This window comes from Capricornis sumatraensis, chromosome 16 (genome assembly GCF_032405125.1).
Source record: "Capricornis sumatraensis isolate serow.1 chromosome 16, serow.2, whole genome shotgun sequence".
Classification (NCBI taxonomy): Eukaryota; Metazoa; Chordata; class Mammalia; order Artiodactyla; family Bovidae; genus Capricornis; species Capricornis sumatraensis.
Window position 1 is genome coordinate 40,630,625 of NC_091084.1, and position 27,017 is coordinate 40,657,641.

At 41.6% G+C, this 27,017-nt stretch overlaps 1 protein-coding gene across 1 annotated transcript in view; it reads right to left on the bottom strand.

The window, feature by feature from the left end:
* SPON1 (spondin 1) overlaps positions 1-27,017 on the bottom strand; it is a 310,921-nt gene that overhangs the window by 266,878 nt on the left and 17,026 nt on the right. Inside the window, exon 2 of the mRNA XM_068988301.1 lies at positions 22,833-22,939. Within this exon, the coding sequence (XP_068844402.1) occupies positions 22,833-22,939 (107 nt within the window). The remainder of the gene's footprint in view (positions 1-22,832; positions 22,940-27,017) is intronic.

Sequence of the window (27,017 nt, forward strand, 5' to 3'; positions counted from 1 at the left end):
ACAGAGGCAATACAGAAGATAATGAAACCAAGTCCTGACCTCATGGAGCTGTCATACTGGTCACACAGGCCCCTGAAGGGTGCTCAGCAGAACCACTGAGAGATGGCAAAACTGAGTAAAGGGAGGTCAGGGTGGTTGTCCAGGGGAATATGATGACCAGCTGGACTAAGACTAGGCTGAGAAGGAAAGAAGCTGGTGAATTAGAAAGATACTTAAGAAGTGTAATCAACAGGACTTAGTGATGAATTGGTTGGGCACTGAGTTTCTGTTTATTATGGTTTTATGTTGCTGTTCTTATTATTTTAAGAAGGAAGATTCAGGAAGGTAAAGTCATAAAACTTGAGCTGAAGGGAAGGATCTAATCAAGAGGAAACAGTTGACTCTGAAAAAGGAAGAAAAGGTTATTGGCCATTTAAGGCCCCTGGGAAGGTAGGCAAGAGTGGTACCCAGAGCCAAACGAGAGAATTTGGCTTTAGGAGGAGGGAGACAGCACATTATTTTAGTAGGAGGGATAGTGAGGAAAGATGCTGATAGATTTATTAACTTGGTATTGCAAAGTTAATGGAGTTCTGGCCCAGGGATTTGCTTTTTATTCCCTATAGAACAAGAAACAAGGTCCATGATTGGAAAAAAAAATGATGTGGAAAGAGGCAGCAAAAGGTGAAAAATTAGGATTAGAGATGTGGGAAATCAGTGTTAGGGATCTGGGACCGAGAACTTTTGAGAGTAATTTAGTCAGGTTACCAGGCAGGTTGAGAGCCTCCAAGATCAATATTCCTGAGTGGCTGTATACGGTAGGTAGAAAAATGTACCCTCTTCTCCAAAATATATTCAATTCCTAATCTCCAAAACCTGTGGATATAAATTTGTATGTCAAAATATGTGATTAACTCAAAGATCTTGAGAAGAGGAGTTTATCCTGGATTATCTGAGTGGACCCTAAATGCAATAACATGGGTCCTTAACAGAGAAAGGCAGAGCACATGTTGACAGAGAGACACGGATAAGATGGCAGCGTGGAAATAGAGGCAGAGGCTGGAGTGGTGTGGCCATAAGGCAAGACCTCAGGGAGCCACCCAAACCTGGGGGAGACGAGGAACAGGTTCTCCCCAGGAGCCCCCAAAGGGAGTGCAGTCAAGCTGACACCTTCATTTGGGCCTAATAAAACTGATTTTGGAATTTTGGATTCCAGAACTGTGAAAGGATAGATTTCTGCTATTTTAAGCCACCAAGTTTGTGGCAATTTGCTACTTTTGTCCTAGGAAAATAACACCATGTCAGTCTACTAACCTGTACTACAGTGCGACTTTCTCTGCATTCAGGGCTCAAGTGCAAGCACAATGAAAGGGAAGAGATGGGTTCATTCAGGTTGGAGCTTTGCCAGTTTGGTGTAAAGACAAATGATAAGGAAATTCTGGGCTATGGCTGGAGTGTTACTGAGAAGATGAGTTTAGATGAGGAATGAAACTGAGCAGGACCTTGTGGGACCTTCCCAGATACAAAAGCTATTCCATGTCCCCTGTTTCTTATTTGTAAGCAAAGACTTTAGTCTCCTAGGCTTTCCTGAGTTTCAAATAGCAGACTCAAGCAGTCAAGTGAAGGAATGCTGAAACAAAGGAAAAGCTGTCAAGAAACTAGTTTTTAAGAGACTACTCTGAGCAACTATGTGTCAATAAAATGGACAACCTAGAAGAAATGGACAAATTAGAACAGTATAATCTTCTAAGGCTGAACCAGGAAGAAATAGAAAATATGAACAGACCAATTACTAGTAATGAAATTGAATCAGTAATCTTAAAATTCCCGACAAACAAAAGTCTAGCACCTGATGGCTTCACAGGTGAATTCTACCAAATATTTAGAGAAGAGTTAACACCTATCCTTCTGAAACTATTCCAGAAAATTGCAGAGGAAGGGACACTCCCAAGCTCATTCTATGAGACCAGCATCACCCTGATACCAAAACCAGATATCTCACACACACAAAGAAAATTTTAGGCTAGTATCACTGATGAACAGAAATGCAAAAATCCTTAACAAAATGTTAGCACATAATGTCTAACAATATATTAAAAGGAACATACATCATGATCAGGTGGGATTTATACCAGGGATGCAAGAATTTTTAATATCCACAAGTCAATCAATGTGATATACCACATTAACAAATTTAAGAATAAAAACCATATGATTATCTCAATAGGTGCAGAAAAAACTTATGATAAAATTCAACAACCATTTAGGATAAAAACTCTCCAAAAAGTGGGCACGGAGGGAACATACCTCAACATAATAAAGGCCGCATATGACAAACTCATCGCTAACATCATACTCAACAGTAAAAAGCTGAAGGCATTTCCTTCAAGATCAGGAACAAGACAAGGGTGCCCACTCTCGCCACTTTTATTCAATACAAATTTGGAAGTCTTAGCCATGGCAATCAGAGAAGAAAAACAAATAGAAGGAATCAAAATTGGAAAGGAAGAAGTGAAATTGTCACTGTGTGCAGATGACGTGACACTACACATAGAAAATCTTAAAGATACCACCAGAAAACTACTAGAGCTTATCAACAGATTTGGTAATGTTGCAAGATACAAAATCAATATGCAGAAACCCATTGCATTTCTATACACTAACAATAAAATACCAGAAAGATAAATTGAGGAGTCAGTCCCATTCACCATCACATCAAAAAGAATAAAATACATAGGAATAAACCTACCCAAGGAGGCAAAAGACCTGTATTCCAAAAACTGTAAGACACTGATGGAAGAAATTGAAGACAACACAAATAAATGGCAAGATACACTGTGTTCTGGATTAGTTAGACAAATCAATATTATTAAAATGACCATACTGCCCAAGGCAATCTATACATTCAGTGCAATCCCTATCAAATTATCAATGTCATTTTTCCTCAGAACTAGAACAAATTATTTTAAAATTTGTATGGGAACACAAAAGACATCAAATAGCCAAAACAATCTTGAGAAGGAAGAATAGAGCTGAAGGAATCACGCATCCTGACTTCATACTATAATACAAAGCTATGGTAATTAAAACAGTAAGGTTCTGGCACAAAAACAGGCACAAAGATCAATAAAATAGGACAGAAAGTACGGAAATAAACCTGTGCACTAATGATCAATTAATGTGTAACAAAGGAGGCAAGAACATATTGAATACAATGAAGAAAAAATAGCCTTTTCAATAAGTGGTACAGGAAAAACTGGACAGCTATATGTAAAAGAATAAAATTAGAAAATTTTCTAACACAATATACAAAAATGAAGTCAAACTGGATTAAAGGCCTAAATGTAAGACTGAATACTATAAAACTCCTAGAGGAAACATAGGCAGAACACTCTTTGACACAAATCACAGCAATATTTTTTTGGACCCATCTCCTAGGGTAATGGAAACAAAAGCGAAAAGAAACAAATGGGACTTAATTAAACTTAAAAGCTTCTACACAGCAACAGAAACCATAAACAAAATGAAAGACAACCTATAAAATGGAAGAAAATATTTGCAAACAATGCAACCCATAAGGGCTTAATTTTCAAAATATACAAATGACTCATACAGTTCAAAGTAAAAAAACTGAACAGCCCAATTATAAAATGAGCAGAAGACCTCAACAGATATTTATCCAAAGAAGACATACAAATGGCCAATAGGCACATGAAAAGATGCTCAACATCAAACATCTACAAATTATAAATGCTGGAGAGAGTGTGGAGAAAAAGGAACACTTCGACATTGTTAGTGGGAATGTGAATTGGTACAGCCACAATGGAGAACCATCTGGAGGTTCTTTAAAAACTAAAAACATAACTACTTCATGATATGATCCAGAAATCCCATTCCTGAGCACATACCCAGAGAAAACGATAATCCAGAGAGATACATGCACCCAAATGTTCACTGTAACACTGTTACAATAGCCAGGACATGGAAGCAAGCTAAATGTCCATTGATAGAGGAATGGATAAAGAAGATGCATTACACATATACAACAGACTATTACTCAGTCATGAAAAGAATGAAATAACGTCATTGATAGCAACATGGATGGACCTAGAGATTATCATACTAAGCGAAATAAGCCAGAAAAAGACAAGGATCATATCATTTTACTTATATGTGGAATTTAAAAAAAAAGGTACAAATGCACTTATTAAACAGAAACAGACTCACAAACATAGGTTTAAAAAAAAAATGAAAAACTATAGTTACCAGAGGGAGAAGGATAAATTAGGAGTTTGGGATTAACATACACACCCAGGTGGTGCTAGTGGTAAAGAACCCACCTGCCAGTGCAGGAGACATAAAAGACATGGCTTCAACACCTGGGCCGGGAAGATCCCCTGGAGGAGGGCATGGCAACCCACTCCAGTATTCTTGCTTGGAAAACTCCATGGACAGAGGAACCTGGCCGGCTACAGTCCATGGGGTCACAAAGAATCAGACACGACTGAAGCAACTTAGCACATTAATATATATAAAATAGATAAACAACAAGGAGTACTGCATAGCACAGAGAACTATATTCAACATTTTGTAACAGTATATAATAGAAAAGAATCTCAAAAGGAATATATACAAATATATATAGGCATAAATATATATGAGAATATATATATATTCTTTTTTAGATTCTTTTCCATTATGTGTGTATATATTTGAATCACTTTGCTGTACACCTGAAACTAATCTAATGTGGTAAAATCAACTATAGTTCAACTTAAAAATGTATATTAAAAAAAACTATAGTTCAGCAATAAAACAGAATCACAGGACTTCCAGTTTCCCCTTCAAGAACATACATAATAATCTGCTACGTATCTTTGAGTTGTTTTGCAGAAACTGAGACCCAGGTAGAAGATGTTGACCATCAGTACATAGATTGGTTGGAACCACAGATTGATGATTAAGATTCCTGAAACATCACCCTGTTATCTCAATATGACCCTGATATCTCAATACCCAGTGAGATTAGATTGACTCTGCTGTACATCAGGTGAGCAGATACAAGTTCAGTTCAGTAACAAGAGGAAAGAGAAGAGAGGGGAGGGCAGTAGATAGAGAGTGAAGGGCTCAACACACTGGCCATCTACCACCTGGGGCCAAGCATAAAGCCTCAGAGTCCTACTCAGCCCTTCATTTGATCCTGAATTCAAGTGGTCAAGAACCCTGGCCACCCTTCTCTATAATGTCTGTGACATTCATCTCTTGCTGGGTGGGCCTCAATCTCTCACTGGGGTTCTCGCCACAATCTCCTAACCAGCTTTCCTATACCTGATTCTACCTTCTCCAAACTCTTCTAGATTGACAAGGGTTTGCAACACAAATTTGACTAAGATTTGTTTCCCTAGTCTAAAACTCTCCAGTATCCTTCTCCCTTGCCAACAGACATATTTCTGTTCGTGTTTGGTACAAGGATAGGTCTGTAATCCTAAACTGGCATGGAAGGGGATTTAGATTCTGCCTTTCATCATTTTCACCTCATGCCACACCCTATGCTCTAGCATCCTGGAATGCCTTCCCAGATCACAGCACTCTTTTCCATGCCTCCAATCCTTTGATCATGCTCTCCCCTCTGCCTGGGCTATCCTTTCCTCAGGCTCTGAGATTCATTTAAAGATTAGCTTCTCCTATGCTAACCTATAATAATTGGGGTGTGCGTACGTGTGTGTGTGTGTGTGTGTGTGTGTGTGTGTTAGTCACTCAGTCGTGTCCAGCTCTTCGAGACCCATGGACTGTAGCCTGCCAGGCTCCTCTGTCCATGGAATTCTCCAGGCAAGAATACTGGAGTGGGTTGCCATTCACTTCTCCAGGGGATCTTCCCGAGCCAGGGATCAAACCCAGGTCTGCATTGCAGGTGGATTCTTTACTGACTAACCCACCAGGGAAGGCCCCAGTAATAATTGCTAATAACTGCTAATATTAAGTCCCCATGTATTAGACATCATGTTACAACCTTTTCCTAGAATTACCTTATTTGAGTTACCCAGTGAAGTAGGTACTATTATTCTTTCATTTTACAAGGAGGAAAAAACAGGTTTAGAGGGGCCCCAGAGTGGAGATGTGGCATCAGGATTTGAACTTGGGTCTCTTAGGCTCTAGAATGGAGCTCTCAACACTGTATTACTTAACAAGGCAAATAGGACCTTCCTTTGCACTTCAGAAGCCCACTGTCCATAGTCTCAAGGTGCAGTGGTAATGACTATGAAAGTTACGATAACTAATGCTTAAGAACAGACTATGCACCAAGGACTCTGATGGCCTTTACAGGTTTGAGCTCTTTATTATTTCAGACAAAGAAATGGAAGCTAAGAGGGCTAAAATCACACAGGTAGCAAGAGTAGAACAGGGATTGAAATCCATGTTAATCTGAAAAGCCATAGTCTGAATTTACCTGCTATCTATAGCCTAAGGTTGAGAACATGGATGTGAGCAACAAATGTTTAAGTGAAGCCTACATGAGCATCATTATCATGAGATGGCACTTAGAGCTGTGGCAATAGTTGAGTCTGGGTGTAGATAACGGACAGAAAGGGTCGTAGGACTGAGTTTGAACAGTGCAACATCTGGGCAATGAGTCTCCTTAGGGTGATTTTATCCCCTAGGGCTTCCCTGTGGCTCAGACCATAAAGAATCTGCCTGCGATGCAGGAGACCTGGGTTTAATCCCTGGGTCAGGAAGACCCCTTGGAGAAGGGAATGGATACCCATTCCAGTATGCTTGCCTGGAGAATTCCACAAACAGAGGACTCTGGTGTGCTACAGTCCATGAGGTCACAAAGAGTTGGACACGACTGAGTGACACACACACACACACACACACACACACGGAACACTGAGAATGTCTGGTAACATTTTTTGATTGTCACAGTTTGTTTGGGGAGGGGTTGCCATGGGCCTCTGGTGGGCAAAAGCCAGGGATGCTGCTGAACACTCTTCAGTGCACAGCACAGCTGTCCACAACAAGGAATTATCTGACCCCAATGTCAACAGTGCCAAGTTTGAGAATCAGAGATCCAGAGGTCAGATAGAAGGGAGAAGCAAATAAAGGCGCAACCACAGTCTGAAAGGAAAAGACATAAAACCAGAAAGAGATTAAAGGAGAGTGCTTTAGGAAACAAGGAGTGGTGAGCCCTCTCTGATGGAGAAGGATGTGTAAGGCAGCGATGGAGGAGAAGTGTCTGCTGACAATGGAGATCACTGAAGGACTGCCAAGAGCCATTTTGGTGGCTAATATGGCTAAATGCGTCCTGGTGGAGGCTGAGAAGTGAATGGACAGTGAAGACATGGGAAAAACACATGTAGGCACAACTCTCTTGAGATCCTTGGTTCTGAAGAGGAGGCAGAGAAATGAGGAAGTGTTGGGAGAGTCATGGGGCGGGGAGTTGCTGGAGGCACTGCTGCCTCCCCAGCCTGGACCTTGACCAGCCTTTTCAGTGGTCCCCTGGTAGCCTCTCCTCATGGCTGGGTGCCTGTTCCCACCTTCCATTGTAACCCTAGGGTTGGCACCCTTGGGGAAATCACACCATCTGTTCACTGAATCCTGTAACCAGACTCTCAACAGTTGATAAAGAGAGTTACAAATCTAGTCTGAAAGTTCTTCCTAGAAATGTGTTTTTCTAAATGAGGTCTTCCTGTTGCAAGGTAATCTTCTCAGTCCTCAATCTTGTCTTTGTCCCTTTGCAGGTGAGCTTGCCTCTGCCTACTAAACATCTGTTGAGCACATTTCAGGCCAGGCCGCAATCAATATGCTTATATATTTATTAAAAGGTGGTCTGTGGAATACTTCTTTCAAATTTACTTAGATCCTCTGCCCCAACTCCTCATTCACTTTGACGCATAGAAGCAAATTCTTAAACAAAAACCTAGGAAATTCTTACATTCACTACAATTTGAAGACCACCATTGTACATCATTTCATTTTTGCAGTACTTCTGTTAAAGTCAATTATATGGAGAGCATCCTATGTGAACTCTTACTTTCATTTCTTGTTCACTCAAACTGTTCTGTATTTTCACCAGTTTCTCTTGCCTTTGTCCTGTTTCAAATGAAGAAATATCCCTCCTATCCCTGATTAAACTATGTCCTCTTTAAAAAGTTGTCTTTGATCCAGCCTGTTCCTTTCTCCTCTGGTATTTTGATCTAACTGATTATATCAAGACAATGATGGCAGTGGTAGCTACAATGCCTATCATTTATTGATCGTTCAGTATGAGCCAGCTACTAACTTTGATGTCTTTTTTATTATTTCATCTGATCTTCAAATATTTCTTCTTTCTCTTTGTCTGGTATTACTATCATATGTATGTTACACCTTTGAACATTGTCCCACAGTTGTTAGATATTCAGTCCTGATTTTTCATTCTTTCTGTTTCTCTTTACATTTTAGTTTGCAAGTCTCTACTTGGAAACCTTCAAGCTCATTGTTGCTTTCCTTGGCCATGTCCAATCTACTGGTGAGCTCATCAAAGGCATTATTCATATGTTACAATGTTTTTTATTTCTAGCATTTCCTTTTGATTCTTTCTTAGAATTTCAAACTCTTTGCTTACATTACCACTTATTCTTGCATGTTGCCCACTTTTTATCAGAGTCCTTAGCACATTAATCATAGTTATTTTAAATCTGGTCTGGTAATTTCAAAATCTGTCATATCCAAGTCTGGCTCTAATGCTTGCTTTTGTCTCTTCAGGCTGTTTTTTTTCTTGGCTTTAGCATTCCTTGTAATTTTTTCGTTGAAAGCCAGACATGATCCTTAGGGTAATAAGAACTGAGGCCAATAGGCCTTTAGTGGTGAGGATTTATGTTTATCTGGCCACATATGAGTTAGGCTGTGTGCTTAATGTTTGCTGTGGTGTGGATGTCAGAGGCTTCAATCTCCTCCAGTGACTTGATTTTTTGTCTCCCCTATTATCTTTGTTTTTTTTCTAGAAATTCCTTAAATAGAGTTTGTGCCTTGGAGCTCTCTTGGTTATAATCCACTGTTATTACACCAAAGTCCTGTTGGTGTGATGGTAAAGGGTTGGGAAGGGGAAGCAGTCTAGAATCTTATGATTAAATCTCAGGTTTTTTATCCAACCACAGTCTCTGGGATGTGATCTTTAGAAGAATTTTTTGACCTTTTTTAAATTCCCTTTATGTGAGACAAGAAGGCTAGAGGGGCTGGAGTTGACTAATTGCCCTTCCCTCAGGTCAGGTAAGGCTCAGAGGAAAGATCTTTGTTAAGACGAATGGTCTGGGTATGTTACTTCCCCCTCTCCCTCTGCCTGAAACCGGAGAGGATTTTTCTGATCTTCACTGTGAGAACCTGGTGGGACTCCTGGAGGTAAAACTCACAAATGTGTAGTGCCCCCTAACACTGAGCTCCTCGGAGTCGATCAGGTTTGCCCACAGCCAGCGTTCAGTGTGTAGCTACTCATAAGTTACCGTGTGAGTATTCTGGTCAGTTACGGTCTCTAGCTGATTCTGTTCCTATTAGGCTGTGATTCTCCGTGTTTCTCATCTCTCCAGTTTGGGGGTGAGGAAGGGCAGTTTGCTTTGTGACCTCAAATCACTGATGGATCTAATTTGAGTTGTTTTCAGTTCTTTTTGTGTATGTATGTGAGTACAGGAGCAGTGACTTCTAAGCTCGTCACACGTCACAGCAGAAACTGGAAATCCTTATCTAATCATTAGAAGTCTTTGAATTAGTATTATTTCAAACTAACAGTAAATTAAGTGACCCAAGCTTACGTGGTTCAGTGAGAGATGGAGTGGTTATGTTGCCAGTAAAATGATCAAATTAAACTGGGATTCAGACAAAGTCCTCTTTTAGGATCCAGAAAGACAGTTGCACAAGTGCAGGTTGCTTAGGAAAAAGGCCAGGAGATGAGCATGAGCATGCATCTTCATACGAGTACATGTGAAGAAGTCCAGAACATGTTTGAAGCTGACTTTAGGAAGGAAAAGAACTGAGTCAGGGCCAGAATACTTGTCCTTTCATGGAGCCAGTGTCATTTCATTGTCAAAAAGAGCATCTGGTTTTAGAGCTGAATTCTAAAAGACACACCTGGGCTTCCCTGGCAGTCCAGTGGATAAGAACCCACCTACCAATGCAGACGACATGGGTTCGATCCCTGGTCCTGGAAGATTCCACATGCTGCAGGGCAACCAAGCCCATGTGCCGCAGCTACTGAAGCCTGGGAGCCCCAGAGCCTGTGCTCTGCAACCAGAAAAGCCACCACAATGAGAAGCCCACACTCCACAGCTAGAGAGTGCCCCCGCTTATGCAACTAGAGAAAGCCTGCACACAGCAACAAAGACCTGGTGCAGTGCCTCACAAAAAGCATACACAGGAAATTGACAGAATTTATTGCCTTCTATGTGCCAGACACTGTGATAGAGCTGAACAGACATGTGCTGAACAAATTCTTGTGAATTTGACGTTGCAGTGAGGGAAAATAGCTAACTCACCAGCAAGCCCATACCAACCGTGTCCTGTGGTGATCAGTCAAAAGAAGAAAACCAAACTGGGTACATGGGATTAAGAGCGATGAGAGTATTGTTTTAATAAAATATGGTTGGAACTGGACTCTGACAAAAATGACCTTTCAGCAGGAACCTGAGAGAAGCGAGGTGGTAGGAGTTATGGCTATTTGGGGGAAGAGTATCCTGGGCAGAGGGCAGAGGAAATACACAGCCCCTGAAGTGTGCATGGCTGGCTTACTTGAGAGTACCAACTCATTTAATCTGCAGAGACATAGGCTGTGAGGACAGTGATGAACTACGTTGGATAAAAGATGCCAAATTTGAAGGATCCTGAAATGCTGAAGAGATGGAACATGTTGAATAACCAATTTATCAAGACAAAACTCTAAGGTCTTGGCCTTGATTATGAGGTAATTGCACAAGAGGGCTTCCCGGGTGGCACAGTGGTAAAGAATCTGCCTGCTAACGCATGAGAGGCAGGAGGCGCGGGTTTGAACACTGGGTTGGGAAGATCCCCTGGAAAGGGAATGGCACCCTACTCCAGTATTTCCAGAATTCTGGAAAATTCTATGGACAGAGGAGCCTGGGGGGCTACAGTCCATGGAGTCACAAAGAGCTGGATATGACTGAATGCACGTGTGAGCACATGCGCAGAACTGCACAGGAAGGGGATGTGCAAGCTGGGGTATAGAGACCACGCGGGATACAGATGGGGGCTTTGTCAACACCGTGGCCTCCTCCAAATGAAGGAGGGGCTAGGGGACAGTAGGTATCAGCTGGGAGTCAACTGGAGGGACTGTCTTGCGTCCAAGGGGAAAAGCCAGACAAAGTAACTTGGCAAAGGTAACATATTCTCTCTAAGAGGAAGCTCTGAGCTAGGCTTCGCTTCAAGTTCCCACATGATCAGCTGTGATAAAAAGTGATATTCTAATACATATTGAGAGCCAAAAAACTATCTGATACAGAAACTTGGGACTCTATCCCAAGGAAATGATGGGAAATCTAGAAACACAATGTTCATAAGGGGAGGGATTTTTGTCTGTTTTTTCACAGCTATAGTCTCACAGCCCAGAAAATGCCTTGAACATAATAGGCTTAGTAAATATTTGTTGCAAATAAGTAAATGAAAAGGTTTTCTTCATAAAAATTATTAATAATATTTTAAAAATTTACCTAAGCATGCTACAATAGGCTGTTGTATAAATAAATTATGATCCATCTGCTCTTTGGATGTAACTATTCTGGAAAGCAAACAGATGGTTTACAGGTTTGTAAAACCAGAATTAAGATCTATTCTATAAAGTAGTTAGATCTGGAATGAAGGGTCATCATTCTCATTCAAAAGATGAAAGGATTGCAAGGCCACACAGTGACTTACTGACATTTTTAAGCTACTTAATACATACATGATAAAAGTGCTTTGGGGCAATAAACATTACCTATTGTCTGCTAAACAATTCTGTCATGTATTTGCAAATGATTTCCAGAGCTTCAGAAAAATAGATGTGGAAACAATGCTAGTTCCCATGCAAGAAAGCATGAGACCAACTAATGCCAGCAAACAAGAGGTAGGGCCAGAAATTCTAGCAGCAGTCATCCATCAATTTGGAAAACATTTATCAGCTGGCCAGTGTGCCAAGCCTTGGTGAGGCTGTGGGAATACAGAGATGGCTGCGGCCCAGCTTCCAGCTTCCTGCCTCTTTGCAGAATCTTGCAGGGGAACAGGGATTTAACACATCAGGGCTGTAAAGAGTGCAAAGAACTAGAGTTAAAAAAACCAAATATTGTATATTAATGTGTGTATATACATAGAGGCTTCCCTTGTGGCTCAGGTGGTAAAGCGTCTGCCTGCAATGCAGGAGACCCAGGTTTGATCCCTGGGTTGGGAAGATCACCTGGAGAATACTTGCAGGGCAGGAATAGAGGTGCAGACATAGACAACAGACATGCAGACACAGCGGGGAAAGGAGAGGGCGGGGCGAACTGAGGGAGCAGCGTTGACATGTATACATCACTGTGTGTAAAGCAGCTAGCTGGCGGGGACCTGCTGTGCAGCACAGCAAGCTCAGCTCAGCGCTGTGATGACCTAGACGGGCGGAACTGGGAGGTGATGGGAGCTTCAAGAGGGAGGGTATGCATACATACGGCTGATTCATGTCATTGTACAGTAGAAACTAACACAACTAAAAAGATTACACTTTTTTTTTTTTTTTAAAGGGAGATATACCAAGCATCTGAGAGCTGAGATGGGGTAGGGGGCACAGAATCTAGATGGGATGAAAGTAAGACATGAGTATCAGGAAACAGAGGCAATGGCATGTGAAGTGCTGAAACCTGGAGGGTGAGGATCTGTGAGACAATAACCTGGTGTGATCCCTGGAATGACCCAGAAGGGATTTTAGGGAACCAAGTAGTCAATGTCTGTCTCTCATCCACTTCTGCCCTGGAGCTACAAGAGATGCTGAATAGAGAAAATGGCAGTAACCACAGGTGTTTTGATCCTTGCTTATAGCCATCTCCTGGCTCCGTGCCTTTTGTCACATTTCTAATTCGCTCAGTGTTACCTTGCCTGTAACATGGGATGATAATAGTGCCTACCTCAGGGGATGGCTCTGAGACTGACAGGAAATTAATACAGTGACTTATTTTTGTGACAAATATTTACTGAGTACCTGCTGTGTGGCAGACGCTGCACCCAACACTGATGATGCAGCTGTGAAACAGACAGACAGTCCCTGTTCTTATGGAGCTTACAGCCTGGAGGGAGAGAATGGAAGTAAATGAAGCACCAGACCTGTTAGTACCCGGAGGTGACAGTCGTGGTTTCCTCCATCTGCTCATTCCCGGAGGTGTAGAGCATTTGTCAAGGTACAATTTGAACCCCATTTTCAGTGAAGCTGTTGCGTGGGAGGAGGTCACTAAGCCAGTAACTGAGCCCAGCCAAACTGCTAGCACCCACATGGAACAGAATTTTGCTTTTATTTACTGAGTATTATGTGCCCACTGAAATCTTCCATTTTACATTATAGTCAATCATATTAGAGTGAAGACAGAGAGAATTAAAGAAGGCTGTCTCTCCCCTTATTTGGTAGAGGCGCACAGACAGGTGGCAAGTTATATCTAGGATCAGACGTCTGCCACATCTACAGCGGGATAGAGTTTGTGATTCACTAGACACAGGAACATAGAAAGGGCTCTAGGCTGCTGGCTCAGAAGGAAGAGACACTGATTAAATCCAGGCACTGTGTTGGGCACTTTACACATAATTTACCTCATCTGATACTCAAAACAATCTTTATCAGGCCTATTTTAAAGACAGAGGAACTAAGTGAAAAAAGTGAAAGTGCCAGCCACCCATTCGTATCTGAAGCTTTGTGACCCCATGGACTGTAGTTCACCGGGGACCTCTGTTCATGGACTTCTCCAGGCAAGAATACTAGAGTGGGTTGCCATTCCCTTCTCCAGGGGATCTTCTCGACCCAGGGATCGAATCCAGGTTCCCTGCACTGCAGGCATATTCTTCATCATCTGAGCCACAAGGGAAGCCCTAAGAAGAACTAAGGTTCAGGGAAATTAAGTTGACTTCTTTACTAAGCTGGTAGAGGCAGAATTTGAGCCTGGGTCTGCAAACTCCCAAATCCATGATCTTTGCAGACACCCACTGTACATTCTGAATAGAAAAGCAAAGCTAGAATTGGAAGAATAATGAGATATGTGGTCCTTTTGGAGGAGGAACATGAGCCTAAAAATAATGACGCTTCTTACTGTCATTAATAAACTGTGTGCCCACCTCTGATACTGTGAAATTCTAAATGGCCACCTGTAGAAAGAGAAGAGCTGATACATATATGGGTGTGTGTGCACACTTAAAATCTGCAAGGAAATATACCCAAATGCTAATAATGGTTATCTCTAGATTATAAAATGACTTATTTTATCATATAAATAAGATAAAATATTTTATCTTCATTTTATAAATGGCTTATTTTATTTTATTTAGCTTCTTTATGCTCTGTATTTATTATTTCTATATTTTCCATCACAAAACAAGGGTGTGCTCTGTTGAAAGGAATGATGTTCAAGTTCTGATCAGGCATCTGGTCAGGTTGTCAGGGCTTGCCCATTTAGAAGGAAATTACCTTTTGTCCTTTCTGGTATCAGGGATCAGGGCTATGGCAGCCTGAGCACCAATATCTGGCCCAGGCACTCACATGCCACACTGCTTCTCATCTTTCTTACAAATGATTTTAAACAGAATTGAAAAAAGAGAAACCACATGTTGAAGAAGAGGTCATGACACTGTTTTTAAAATATGTCCTTTTGATGTTTTTTTTTAAGGATCACAGCTCACAGAGGCATTTTACACCCAGTGAGTTCCTGAAGGGGAAGGGGCCAGTATACCATGTCATCCATCCTCTGGTTCGTTCATTCATTCATTCAATAAAACATTTACTATGCCTTCACTGGGCTCTATACACTTGTCAAAGTAGCTACAGGAAAAGACTAAAGTAGAGCAAGTTTTAAAACAGAGGAAAGAGTGCTCTGTCAGCAATTAGGTCTTTACCCAAATGCACGACTTCTTAGTATCTCACCCGAGCCACCATTTTAAATGGCATCTATCCATTCCAATAGTTTTCCCCATTACACTTTTTACCTAACACGTAAGTATTTATGTTGTAGATTGTCTCTAATTCCCTTGTACTAAATTATAAGTTCTAAGTGTGTACTGAGTTCTACATTTGGTTAGGTGCTTTTATACTTTAAACTAGTTGAGGGCAGGAATGAAATATTGTTCACTACAACCCAAAATTAAGTATAGTATTTTAAATGTAACAAATGTCTAGCACTTATTGTTTCTTCATATGAATTTTCTAAAACAAAATTTAGTGTTGGAAAGTAATAAACATGAAACATGGCCTAAACTTCAAAAAAAAAGAGAGGAAAAAGTAGTGTGGTTTTCACACAAACCCCTTACATTCACCCCTTGTCCACCAGCAAATTTCAACCACCCAAAGGGACAACTCAAAAGTTACTGTCTCAAGAAGACAGAAGACACAGACATGGCCAAGAGGCACATGAAAAGATGCTCAACATCACTAATTATTAGAGAAATACAAATCAAACTGCAATGAGGTATCATCTCACACCAGTCAGAATGGCCATGATCAAAGTGTCTACAAATAACAAATACTGGAGAGGATGTGGAGAAAAGAGAACAATTCTACACTATTGGTGGGAAAGTACATTGGTGCAGTCACTATGGAGAACAGTAGGGAGGTTCCCTAAAAAACTAAAGAGAGAGTTAACATATGATCCTGCAATCCTACTCCTGGGCATATATCTGAAGAAGATGGAAACTATAATTTTTAAAAAATGCACCTCAATATTCATAGCAGCACTATTCATAGTAGTCACGACATGGAAGCAACCTACGTGTCCATCAACAGATGAATGAATAAAGAAAGAAGATGTGGTATGCACACACAGACACATGAATATTATTCAGCCATAAAAAGGAATGAAATAATGGCATTTGCAGCAACATGGATGGACCTAGAGATTACCATCCTAAGTTAGGTAACTCAGACAAAGACAAAAATAGCATATGATGTCACTTACATGTGGAATCAAAATAAATGATGCAAATGAACTTATTTACAAAACAGAAACAAACTAATAGACATAGAAAAAACCTTATGGTTACCAAAGAAAAAGAGGGGGAGGGATAAATTAGGAGTTTGGGATTAATAGATAACACACTACTATATATAAAATATAGCTATAGCACAGGGAACTATATTTGATATCTTGTAATAACCTACAATGGAGAAGAATCTGAAAAAGAATATATATACCTGAATCACGCTGCTGTGCACCTGAAACTTACACATAATAAATCAACTGTATTTCAATTAAAAAAAGTTTCCATCTCTATAAATATCCTTTCTCTTCTCCCAGATTAGCACTCCCTCCTTGCTTCCTACAAATGATTGCTTTCTTATTTGCACACATGCAGCAATTATAATAGTATGTACAATATAGTTCTTTCTGTACAAGTCTCTTTATGTTACAGGAAAGAAATGATAGCATTTCCCTAGAGTAGACAGATGAGATCACCCCTATATCCAAGGAAATAAATATCTAGGCTCTCACTGTTTGTGCTCTAACAGTGCACCTAGCCTACCAAGGTTGAGAAGTTCTACTGGAGATGCTGACCTCCTAATTAACACTATGCACTAGGCCTTAATTATTCATCTCAATATGCTCAGAGCCTAGTAAATTGCTGTTTACATAGCTGGTAATCAGTGCTTTTATTAGTTCCTCTCACCTAATATTTATTGAATGTCCACCATGTGCCAGGCACAGTGCTAGTGAAAGAAATACATTAGTGAACAAAACAGATATGGTCATCCCTCCAATTTGGTGGGACAGAGCAATATTAAAAATATAATCTTACAAATACATAAGCACTAATAACTACTGTGAAGGAAAAGTAGAGTGCTATGCATGCTATGGAAATATTTGAATAAACAAATGAAGGAAAGCATTGCATATTTTATATGGCAATATTCATTCACCAGAAAGGTATACTCTATAGGAAAAGAAAGAATATTGTGGGCTCTCTGAGGACAGATTAAGAATCCTGTAAGAAAATCTAACTCCCCTGTTCATGCTCCTGTGATAATAGCCAGAGATCCTATCTCATGAATGACTCATTCTGAACTTATGGGCAACTAAAAACCCTAAGATACATTTGTTGTTTGTTTAATGTGTTACCATCACTCCAAATCACTCTTCTCATACAGCTACAGTAGGTTATCTGGATCTAAGTATGTAACTTGCTGTGTTCCTCCATTAGCTTCTCATCTTGCTAGATTCAGTCTCTCAGTTTGACCTGCCCAAATACTGTCATGCTCAGTCCTGATGTGGGAATATATGTTTCTCTTCACATCAGTGGCTATGTAATGTTCAAATTCAGGTTGTTGAAGAGAATGTTGAGTGAAAATTTGGGTGAGGCTGAGAGGCAGAAATCGCCTTTGAAATATACATCCAAAACATAAAAATGTCCATATCTTTTGCAGTTCTGAGAATCTCTTCCAGTAAACCAATATCAAATAAGGAAAAAAAGTTTTATTTAAGAAAATAATTTTTCTCCATTATTTATAGCAGTGAATAGTGATTGAAAAATTCTAATCTTATAAGGGTCGCAATTAAGCTTAGGTGAGTGTAACAAGAAGACATTTTCCTATAAGAGAGAATTCCTAAAAATAGGCTTGCAATAGCATTTTATTTTCAGAAAAGTGTGTTGGATACTCATTGAGCTTCTTACGTGGCTCAGAACTCATCAAGCACTAATAAATATTTATTGTTAGTAAAGAGAGGATGAAAACATTTTATAAACAGATGATTAAGAATATGACATAAGTAGTTATCAGAAGATACTTGTTTGTATGGTGTTGATAGAGGATTTTAGGCAAACATTCCCTTTTAAAATGAGGCTTTCTTCTTTGACTGGCAGACTATTCCATAAACTAGTTGATGCATACAGGACTTTAAACTAAAGCAATGGCATTACAAATTAGCAGCTTGAATTTTAGTATAAATATGGCACTTAAAATTCTGTTTAACTGAAGTGCCCACTCTGTGAGGGGCTCAGGATGAGGTGCTGGGGGTACAGTAGCAAACAAGACAGGCAAAAATCCCTGCCTAGTGGGGCTTACAGCTTAGTGGAAGGGGGCAGGTGATACTCAAGTCATCAAGTAAAATAGATGGTACATCAGGTGGCAAGAAAGGCAGTGGAAAATAAGAAAGTAGTGGAGAGGGATAGGGGATTCAGCCAGGGATAGAAGGGGGAGTGAAGTTTCAAAGAGAGTGATGGGGCACCCTCCCCTCGCGCGCCCCCACCCCCACCCCGGGAAAGGATCGTCTGAGCAGAGAGCCCTGAACGAGGAGGGAGAAAGTGCTGGGCAGTTGGCTGGGCCATGAACATTCCAGGAAGCAACTTGCTTTGAGCAATACGATTTTAAAGGATTGGGGTATGACTTCTGTACAGGCAGTCCAGCCGCCGCATTCCTTGTCACTTTCAATTAACCGTGAGTACACCCTGCTAGCTCATCAAAAAGGCTCCCATGTCTCTCCCTTCTGGCAGCCAGGGACAGATACCCTCAGCGATGCCAAAACTGCCACGCTGGACCAGGCGCCGCTGGAAGCAGAGGAGCAGCCCCGCCCCCTTCTCCTCGGCCTCCAGGGTGGAGGTGGGGGCGCTGTAACCCTTAGCTTTCCTCTCCCAACAGCCCCATTCTCTCCCTGCTAAGTCTAAAGAGGCATTAATGTTTGCTTTAAAGTTTCTTTTGTACCTAGTGAATCTGTGCGCTGAGTAAGGGCTCTCATTGAGAAGCAAAATCACCACCTCTTAGAGTCACTTTTAGAACTAAGGATGTAATTTCTACCAGATTTAAAGGATATTAGGATTTCATCATTGATATTAAGTCCTTAAAGCTGTCATATTTGGAGTGAGGGTGTTAACAAAGAAGTACTTCTAAATATTTGTTAATTGCTATGTGTATGTATATATATATATATACATATATATATTAAATTATATCAGCATTTGTAGTTTCTGATCATCTACTCATGTTCCCACTGATGACTTGCTGACTTCCTGTCACACCTGTTGATATAAAGCACAGTGACAAGGAGGATGCTATCAGCTCCATTAGGGCAGGATGATGTCTGTTTTTCTCACTGCTGTATCCCCAGTGCCTACCTTAGTGCCTGGCACATAGGAGACACTCAATAAATGCTGATGAATAAATGAATGACTTTAAAGATGACAGCTTTGATACAGAGAGAAAATACTTTCATGCTAGTGTGGAAGGGGGCAAGTACAGAGACCACAACATCTGAAGCAGGAGAGGCAAAATGGGACATGAGCTATGATTTCTTCCTCTCCAACCTCCAAGATACTGGGCACCCAAGTGAACGTGCATTTAATGCACAAGGGCAGGGCAGGGGTGGGGAGATGAGTGTGAGAAAACCTCTGAAACAGGATCCCTTTCCCACCCCCTTAAGATGTTAGATTACTTTGGTCAATTTACTTAGTCCCTTGGAGACTTGGTTTCATCATCTAGAAAATGGGTACAACAATCCTGACTTTACAGGGTTGCTATGAGAGCTAAGTAGGATAAGGAATGTAAAGCTCTTGACATAGAGCCTACTGCCCAGTTGTTATGACTCATTTACCAAGGTTTGAATTCAGCTTTATTGCTTAGAGCTGAATGGTCTTAAGAAAGTTACTGGAATCCCTCTGTTGCCACAATTTCCTCATCTGTGAAAAAAAGGATAATAATGCTTATCTTGTGGTGTTACTCTGAGGATTAAATCAGTTGAAACATGTAAACCACTTAGAACAGTATCTGGCACGCAAGCATGATTATTGTATGTGAGGCATTTTTCCTATATGTTTCCAACTTTGATCTTGTTAGGGCTCAAACAACAGATTTGTTGATGTGATGATGGAGTTCTTGCTGGACAGGTTGGATCCTTGTCTCATTTCAACGCTAGTTCTCAAACTCGAGTTTGCACTGGATTCACACTGAAGGCTTGCTGAAACACAAGCTGTGGGGGCCCCACGCTCAGAGCTTCTAATTCAGAAAGTCTGAGTGGGGCTTGAGATTTTTTTTTTTTTCTAACAAGTTCCCAGATGATGCTGATGCTGCTGGTCTAAAGACCACACTCTGAGAACCACTGTGATATAAAGAGAGGATATAAGAAGCTCTAAGAGGAGAAGGAAAGATAAACACATAGAGAGAGAGTTCTGAAACAATCCCCAATTGGAATGAGTTATGGGCACTAGCAGAAAGAATAATTTCTTCATTTATTCATTCAACAGACATTTACTTACTGCCCAATGTGAGCAGAGCCCTGTATTCACCAACTGGTTTCCAGGACTAAGATTAAGCCAAGCAGAAACAACAGTGAGTTGGAGAAGACTATCAATTTGCTGAATTAAAGCAGCATCAAAGAAAGAAACCATGTCCCACTGGCCTAACTCAGGCATTATTTAGTGTGTGTATGTGTATCAGAACGTACACAAAATTTACCATTTTGACCATTTTTAAGTATACAGTTCACAGCATTAAGTACATTCATATGTTATACTAGCATCAACACCATCTATCTCCAGAACGCTTTTCGTTTTCCCTAATTGAAACTCCACCCATGTTCATCAATAATTCCCTATTTCCCTTTCTGTCACATCTCCTGGCAACCACCATTCTACTTTCTGTTTCTATAAACTTGATGATGAAGCTCATATATGTGACATCAGACAGTATCTGTCATTTTGTGCCTACTTATTTCATTTAGCATAATGTCAAGGGTCATCCATGTTATAGCATATGTCAGAATGTCCTTTTTTAAAGGTGAATAATATTTCACTGTATGTAGACACATTTTGTTTATCCATTCATCCACCAATGGATATTTAGATTGTTTCTGCCTTTTGGCTGTCATTAATATTGCTGCTGTGAACATGAATGTACACACAGCTGTTCAAGTCGCTGCTTTCAACTCTTTTCGGGAATATATTTCTAAGCATCATTTTAAAGCAGATAAATTTTGTTTGAGTAAATATTAAGATCACATTTCCCATCTCCCACCCCTCCCCTCCTTTTCCCTTCTTAGAACTTGATCCCTCCTGACCCTCAGGTACCTAGATCTCTCAGCTGCCCCAATCTGATAAATCATTCACACCTCCAAGAACAAGGGGGATACATCTTAGTGTTCTTATGGGCTGAATGCATGCATGTATCTTCCTTTCTCTATAATGACAACCTTGCTGATGCACTGTCCAAACACACCTATGCCAGGACCATGTCCAGGACTATAAGGAAGACATTTAGTCACTGGAATCAGACATGTGATAGAGAAGCCTGACCTTACTACTTACTAGCCATTTAGGCAAGGGATTTAATTTCTCAAACTTCAATTTCCTGATCTGTGAAATAGGTGTAATAGTTTGGATCTACTTGGTTGCTGTGAGAATTAAACTAAGATAAGGTAAACTAAGATAAACTGAGATAAGGTAAAGCACTTAACCAAGTGCCTGGCATATGGTAAGCACCCAACAAACACAGACCGTATCTGAGTAATTCCTTCAGATACATGCCAAGACAGTTCCTGCCATCTAGATCCACAGAAGGACATTACAGTGAGCATGGAATTAATGGTCCCACTCAGCCACAAGCCCAGATTCCTAAACACTGGACATTGTTTCTTTTTAAAATCACAGGATTCAAAATTACAACCTGCTCACAAGGGGTTAAAGATATCTTTGGACAAGGAAGATATTTTGGGTGCTCCATGGAACCCACAAATTGTACCAGAATCCCCAGCAGCCAGCTATGGGTATAAGTATTCTTCCTTGGTTGTTGCTGTTTTTTTTTCCCCCCTCTGAGTTTGCAAATGCCAGATAAAAATGGATTCCAGAACAATGGAAATTTGAGATGAGAAATGGTTACAGCAGATTTGGCCAGGCCTCCTCCTAGGATGGCCCCAGTCCTTCTGGGACGTGTTCTGACAACTCGTTGGCCTCTTTCTAAGCCTCTGCAAAGGGGGTGATGTTCCCGCCACTTCCCTTGGAAGAATGTTGCACGGTGAAATATGACTCACTGTCAGGGCCCTTGCCTTTGAGATTCCCTTTCTTCTCCTGACCCACTTTCGTCTTGCTGCGCCCTTTTGTACAAAGTCAAATGAGGCCTCCTCTGGAGGAGGCTGCTCTGTGAGGACTGACATTTAAAGACCATTACCACCTCTTCAACTCAGCCCTGTTCATTTAGCCAAGGAAAGCATGTTTAATTCTTTTAATCTTCCCTCATAAATCAATCTCTTCATTCCATTAATAGTCCTTCTCCTGTGCTTTGAACTCCCTCCAGTCTGGTCATCCTAAGCTCTTGTTCCGTTTACACTTGAGAATTGCCAGTCAATCAAGAAGCGGCTGCACAGGAAAAACAGCCGGATCCTCGCCAGGGTTCTGGAAGTTCTCAGCATACTGGAGTGTCTGCTGCCCAAGACACCATGAGCCCCAGAAGAGCCCTGCCTGGAGGCCAAGCCCCATGGCCTTAAGGGAGACTTGAGGCATCTGCTGCACACCCCGTTCTGGGTCTTTCCATGGCCCTGGCCCACCTGGCCAATGGTCAAGGGAACTGCACAAGAAGCCCACTCAGATACCTGTCCCGCTCCTTTCCATCAGCCTCCGCAGTACACTCACCTTGCAGCTGGCATCTACCCACTAGAGCAACGGAGGACCCTGGGTAAGCCCAGAATCGTTCTTACCTGGAAGGTCCCGGCATGGTCTTCCTCCTTATCACCCTCTCTGTTCTCTTTGAGGGCGATTAAGGTGAATCCTCTGAAATAGGAGGGAGGGGCAGCTGAAAGCGTCACTGCAAGATAAGAAGAAAGCAGATGATCAGCATAATAATCAGCTGTCTTCCATTTGTCAAATGGATAAATGTGAGCCTTCATCAGCATCCCAGACCTGTGGGCCACAGGGGCAGGTGATGGTGGGAAAGGCTCATTTGGGAGAGTGATGAACTTTCACCCTCGCCACCCAGCCCCCTCTCGCATTTCAGAACCTGCTAAAACACCGGAACTGTGATCTCACTTGGGAATTGGTGAATCAACCAAGCCTGAGATGAACGCTCTTAGTAACTACAATTTGATAAAAATAATACATGGTCAGCAACTCGTCTTGACAGTTATCTAATGTTATATACTTCCATAGATTGGCCCAAGAGAGACTCAGGTGCTTGCAGCATAAACTCCTATCAGTTCAGTTTAGTCACTCAGTCATGTCTGACTCTGCAACTCCATGGACTGCAGCACACCAGGCCTCCCTGTCCATCACCAACTCCCGGAGTTTACTCAAACTCATGTCCATCGAGTCAGTGATGCCATCCAACTATCTCATCTTCTGTCGTCCCCTTCTCCTCCCACCTTCAATCTTTCCCAGCATCAGGGTCTTTTCCAATGAGTCAGTTCTTTGCATCAGGTACCCAAAGTATTGGAGTTTCAGCTTCAGCATCAGTCCTTCCAACAAATATTCAGGACTGATTTCCTTTAGGATGGACTGGTTGGATCTCCTTGCAGTCCAAGTTTCTCTCAAGAGTTTTCTCCAACACCGCAGTTCAAAAGCATCAACTCTTTGGCACTCAGCTTTCTTTATAGTCCAACTCTCACATCCATACATGACTACTGGAAAAAACATAGCTTTGACTATGTGGACCTTTGTCAGCAAAGTAATGTCTCTGTTTTTTTAATATGCTGTCTAGGTTGGTCATAGCTTTTCTTCCAAGGAGCAAGCATCTTTTAATTTCATGGCTTCAGTCACCATTTGCAGTGATTTTGGAGCCCAAAGAAATGAAGTCTGTCACTGTTTCCCCATCTATTTGCCATGAAGTGATGGGATCAGATGCCATGATCTTAGCTTTCTGAATGTTGAATTTTAAGCCAACTTTTTAACTCTCCTCTTTCACTTTCATCAAGAGGCTCTTTAGTTCTTTTTTGCTTTCTGCCATAAGTGTGGTATCATCTGCATATCTGAGGTTATTGATATTTCTCCTGGCAATCTTGATTCCAGCTTGTGCTTCATCCAGCCCAGAATTTCTCATGATGTACTCTGCATATAAGTTAAATAAGCAGGGTGACAATATACAGCCTTGATGTACTCCTTTCCTTATTTGGACCAGTCTGTTGTTCCATGTCCAGTTCTAACTGTTGCTTCCTGATCTGCATACAGATTTCTCAAAAGGCAGGTCAGGTGGTATGGTATTCCCATCTCTCTCAGAATTTTCCACAGTTTGTTGTAATCCACACAGTCAAAGGCTTGGCATAGTAAATAAAGCAGAAGTAGATGTTTTTCTGGACCTCTCTTGCTTTTTCAATGATCCAACAGATGTTGGCAATTTGATCTTTGGTTCCTCTGCCCTTTCTAAATCCAGTTTGAACATCTGGAAGTCACAGTTCATGTATTGTTGAAGCCTGGCTTGGAGAATTTAGAGCATTACTTTACTAGCACGTGAGATGAGTGCAATTGTGTGGTAGTTTGAACATTCTTTGGCATTGCCTTTCTTTGGGATTGGAATGAAAACTGAGGATGTGGCAAAACACATCCATTTCTTGTGGGCACTCAGCTGGAACATATTCCCAGCCTCCCTTGGAGTTTGGTCTGCTTGTGTCCCAGTCCTGCTGGTGGAAAACTTGGACAGACAGGATGAATGCCACTTCCTGCCTGGCCCCTCCAAATTTTCTACATGATTCTCCATCCTTCCTCTCCCATCTCTGCCTGCTGCATGCAGGGGGATCCAGCAGAGGACCCTGATGCCCCAGGAGAAGGATTGGAGTCACAAGATGGAAGGAACCTAGGTTTCTGAATAACCACAAAGATTGGCTGCTAATGTCTATAAAAGGTCAGATAGAAAGTAAGGAAGAAAGGTTGAGGAAAAAAAATAATGAAGTAGAGAAGGGCAAAAAATGTGGGGTGCTAAGCAATGGCACCCAGACACTGATGACTTTGATGTCAAGAGAAAGAACTGAGATCTCTGAGGGATAGACAGCCCCACAGCAGTCTGAGGTTATCTAGGTTGGGGTGGGGGGCCTTCAAAGCCAATCTATACACTTCTGGAGGAATGGGAACAGAGAGTAAGAGGCAGACAGTAAAGGGGCTGTGCCCAGATCACCTCAAATTCCTTTGTGCCATGGCACAAAGGCCCTGGTACGTGGCCCTGGTACTGATGAGCATTTGCTTCCAGAGGCTGGCACCTGTGGCTCGTTCCTGAAGGACCAGCCTCAGGTCACTGGAGTCTCTCTGCCTAGCATGAAAGGCCCAGCTCCTTTGCATCAGGTGATGATTCTGAGGACCTGACATCTCTAAATGGCCCTGCAGGATCAGAGCTTACCTGGGGTCACAGCCAGGTGAGGTTTCTTCCTCCCCTGTCCCAAGTCCCTAACCCCTTATTGGCTTCCCCTGGGAGTACTTCCTTTAAGAGTCACTTGCACCCCAATCATCCCCTGAGGGTTTGTTCTGGGTTAAATTGTGTCCTTCTAAAATGTATGTTAAAATCCTAACCCCAGGTTCCTGGAAATGTGACCTTTTTTGGAAATAGGGTCTTTGCAGATGTAATTAGTTAAGATGAGATCATAATATTGGATTAAGGTGACCCTAAGCCCGCCTATGGCCAATGTCCTTAGACAAAGAGACACAGAGACACACAGGGAAGAATGACAAGTGATGACAGAAGCAGAGATGGGAGTGAGGCACCTGCAAGCCAATGAATGGCAAGGACGGCCACCAGAGGCTAGGAGAGGCATGAAGCAACTCCTTGGAGCCTCCAAAAGGAAACAACTCTGACAACATCTTGAGTTCAGACTTTTCGCCTTGAGAACTGTGAGCAAATACATTTCTGTTGTTTCAAGCCACCGGTTTATGGTACTATACACGGGAACCCTAAGAAATGAATAATACCTGCTTCTGAGGAACCCAGCCTAAGCTAGACATGCAGTCTCTGCTGCACAGTCAGTGACTTCAGGCTGCAGCTCAAACTCCATAGACTGATGGGCCCCCAGACTGTCTCTCCGGGAAACTCCACCAACCATATTTCCATTCCCTGCTACACCACATTTCAGTCCCGGGACTCTCTCACTGGCAGTTTGCTGAAACGGCATCATTTCATCCTACAGTATTATTTTTTTCCACTTGGCTATTCATACACCTGGAACGTTCCACCTCCTCCATTCCTGGCAAACTTTTTTAGAAATCAGCTAAATTTTCATCTTTTCTGTAATGTTTCCTTTGACTGCCCCATCAAGACCTGGGTGCTCTTTTCCCTTGGATCTTGTTAAAATTCCAGACATGGAACAACGGACTGGATTCAAATTGGGAACGGATTAAGCTAAGAAAGCTAAGATCATGGCATCTGGTCCCATCACTTCATGGCAAATAGACGGGGAAACAGTGGAAACAGTGATAGACTTCATTTCTTTGGGCTCCAAAATCACTGCAGATGGTGACTGAAGCCATGAAATTAAAAGACGCTTGTTCCTTGGAAGAAAAGCTATGACCAACCTAGACAGCATATTAAAAAGCAGAGACATTACTTTGCTGACGAAGATCCACATAGTCAAAGGTATTGTTTTTCCAGTTGTCACATATGGATGTGAGAGCTGGACTATAAAGAAAGCTGAGCGCTAAAGAATTGATGCTTTTGAACTGCGGTGTTGGAGAAGACTCTTGAGAGTCCTTTGGACTGCAAAGAGATCAAACCAGTCAATCCTAAAGGAAATCAACCCTGAATATTCATTGGAAGGACTGATGCTGAAGCTTCAATACTTTGGCCACCTGATGTGAAGAACTGACTCATTGGAAAAGACCCTAATGCTTGGGAAGATTGAAGGCCAGAGGAGAAGGGGATGACAGAGGATGAGATGGTTGGATGGATCACTGACTCAATGGACATGAGTTTG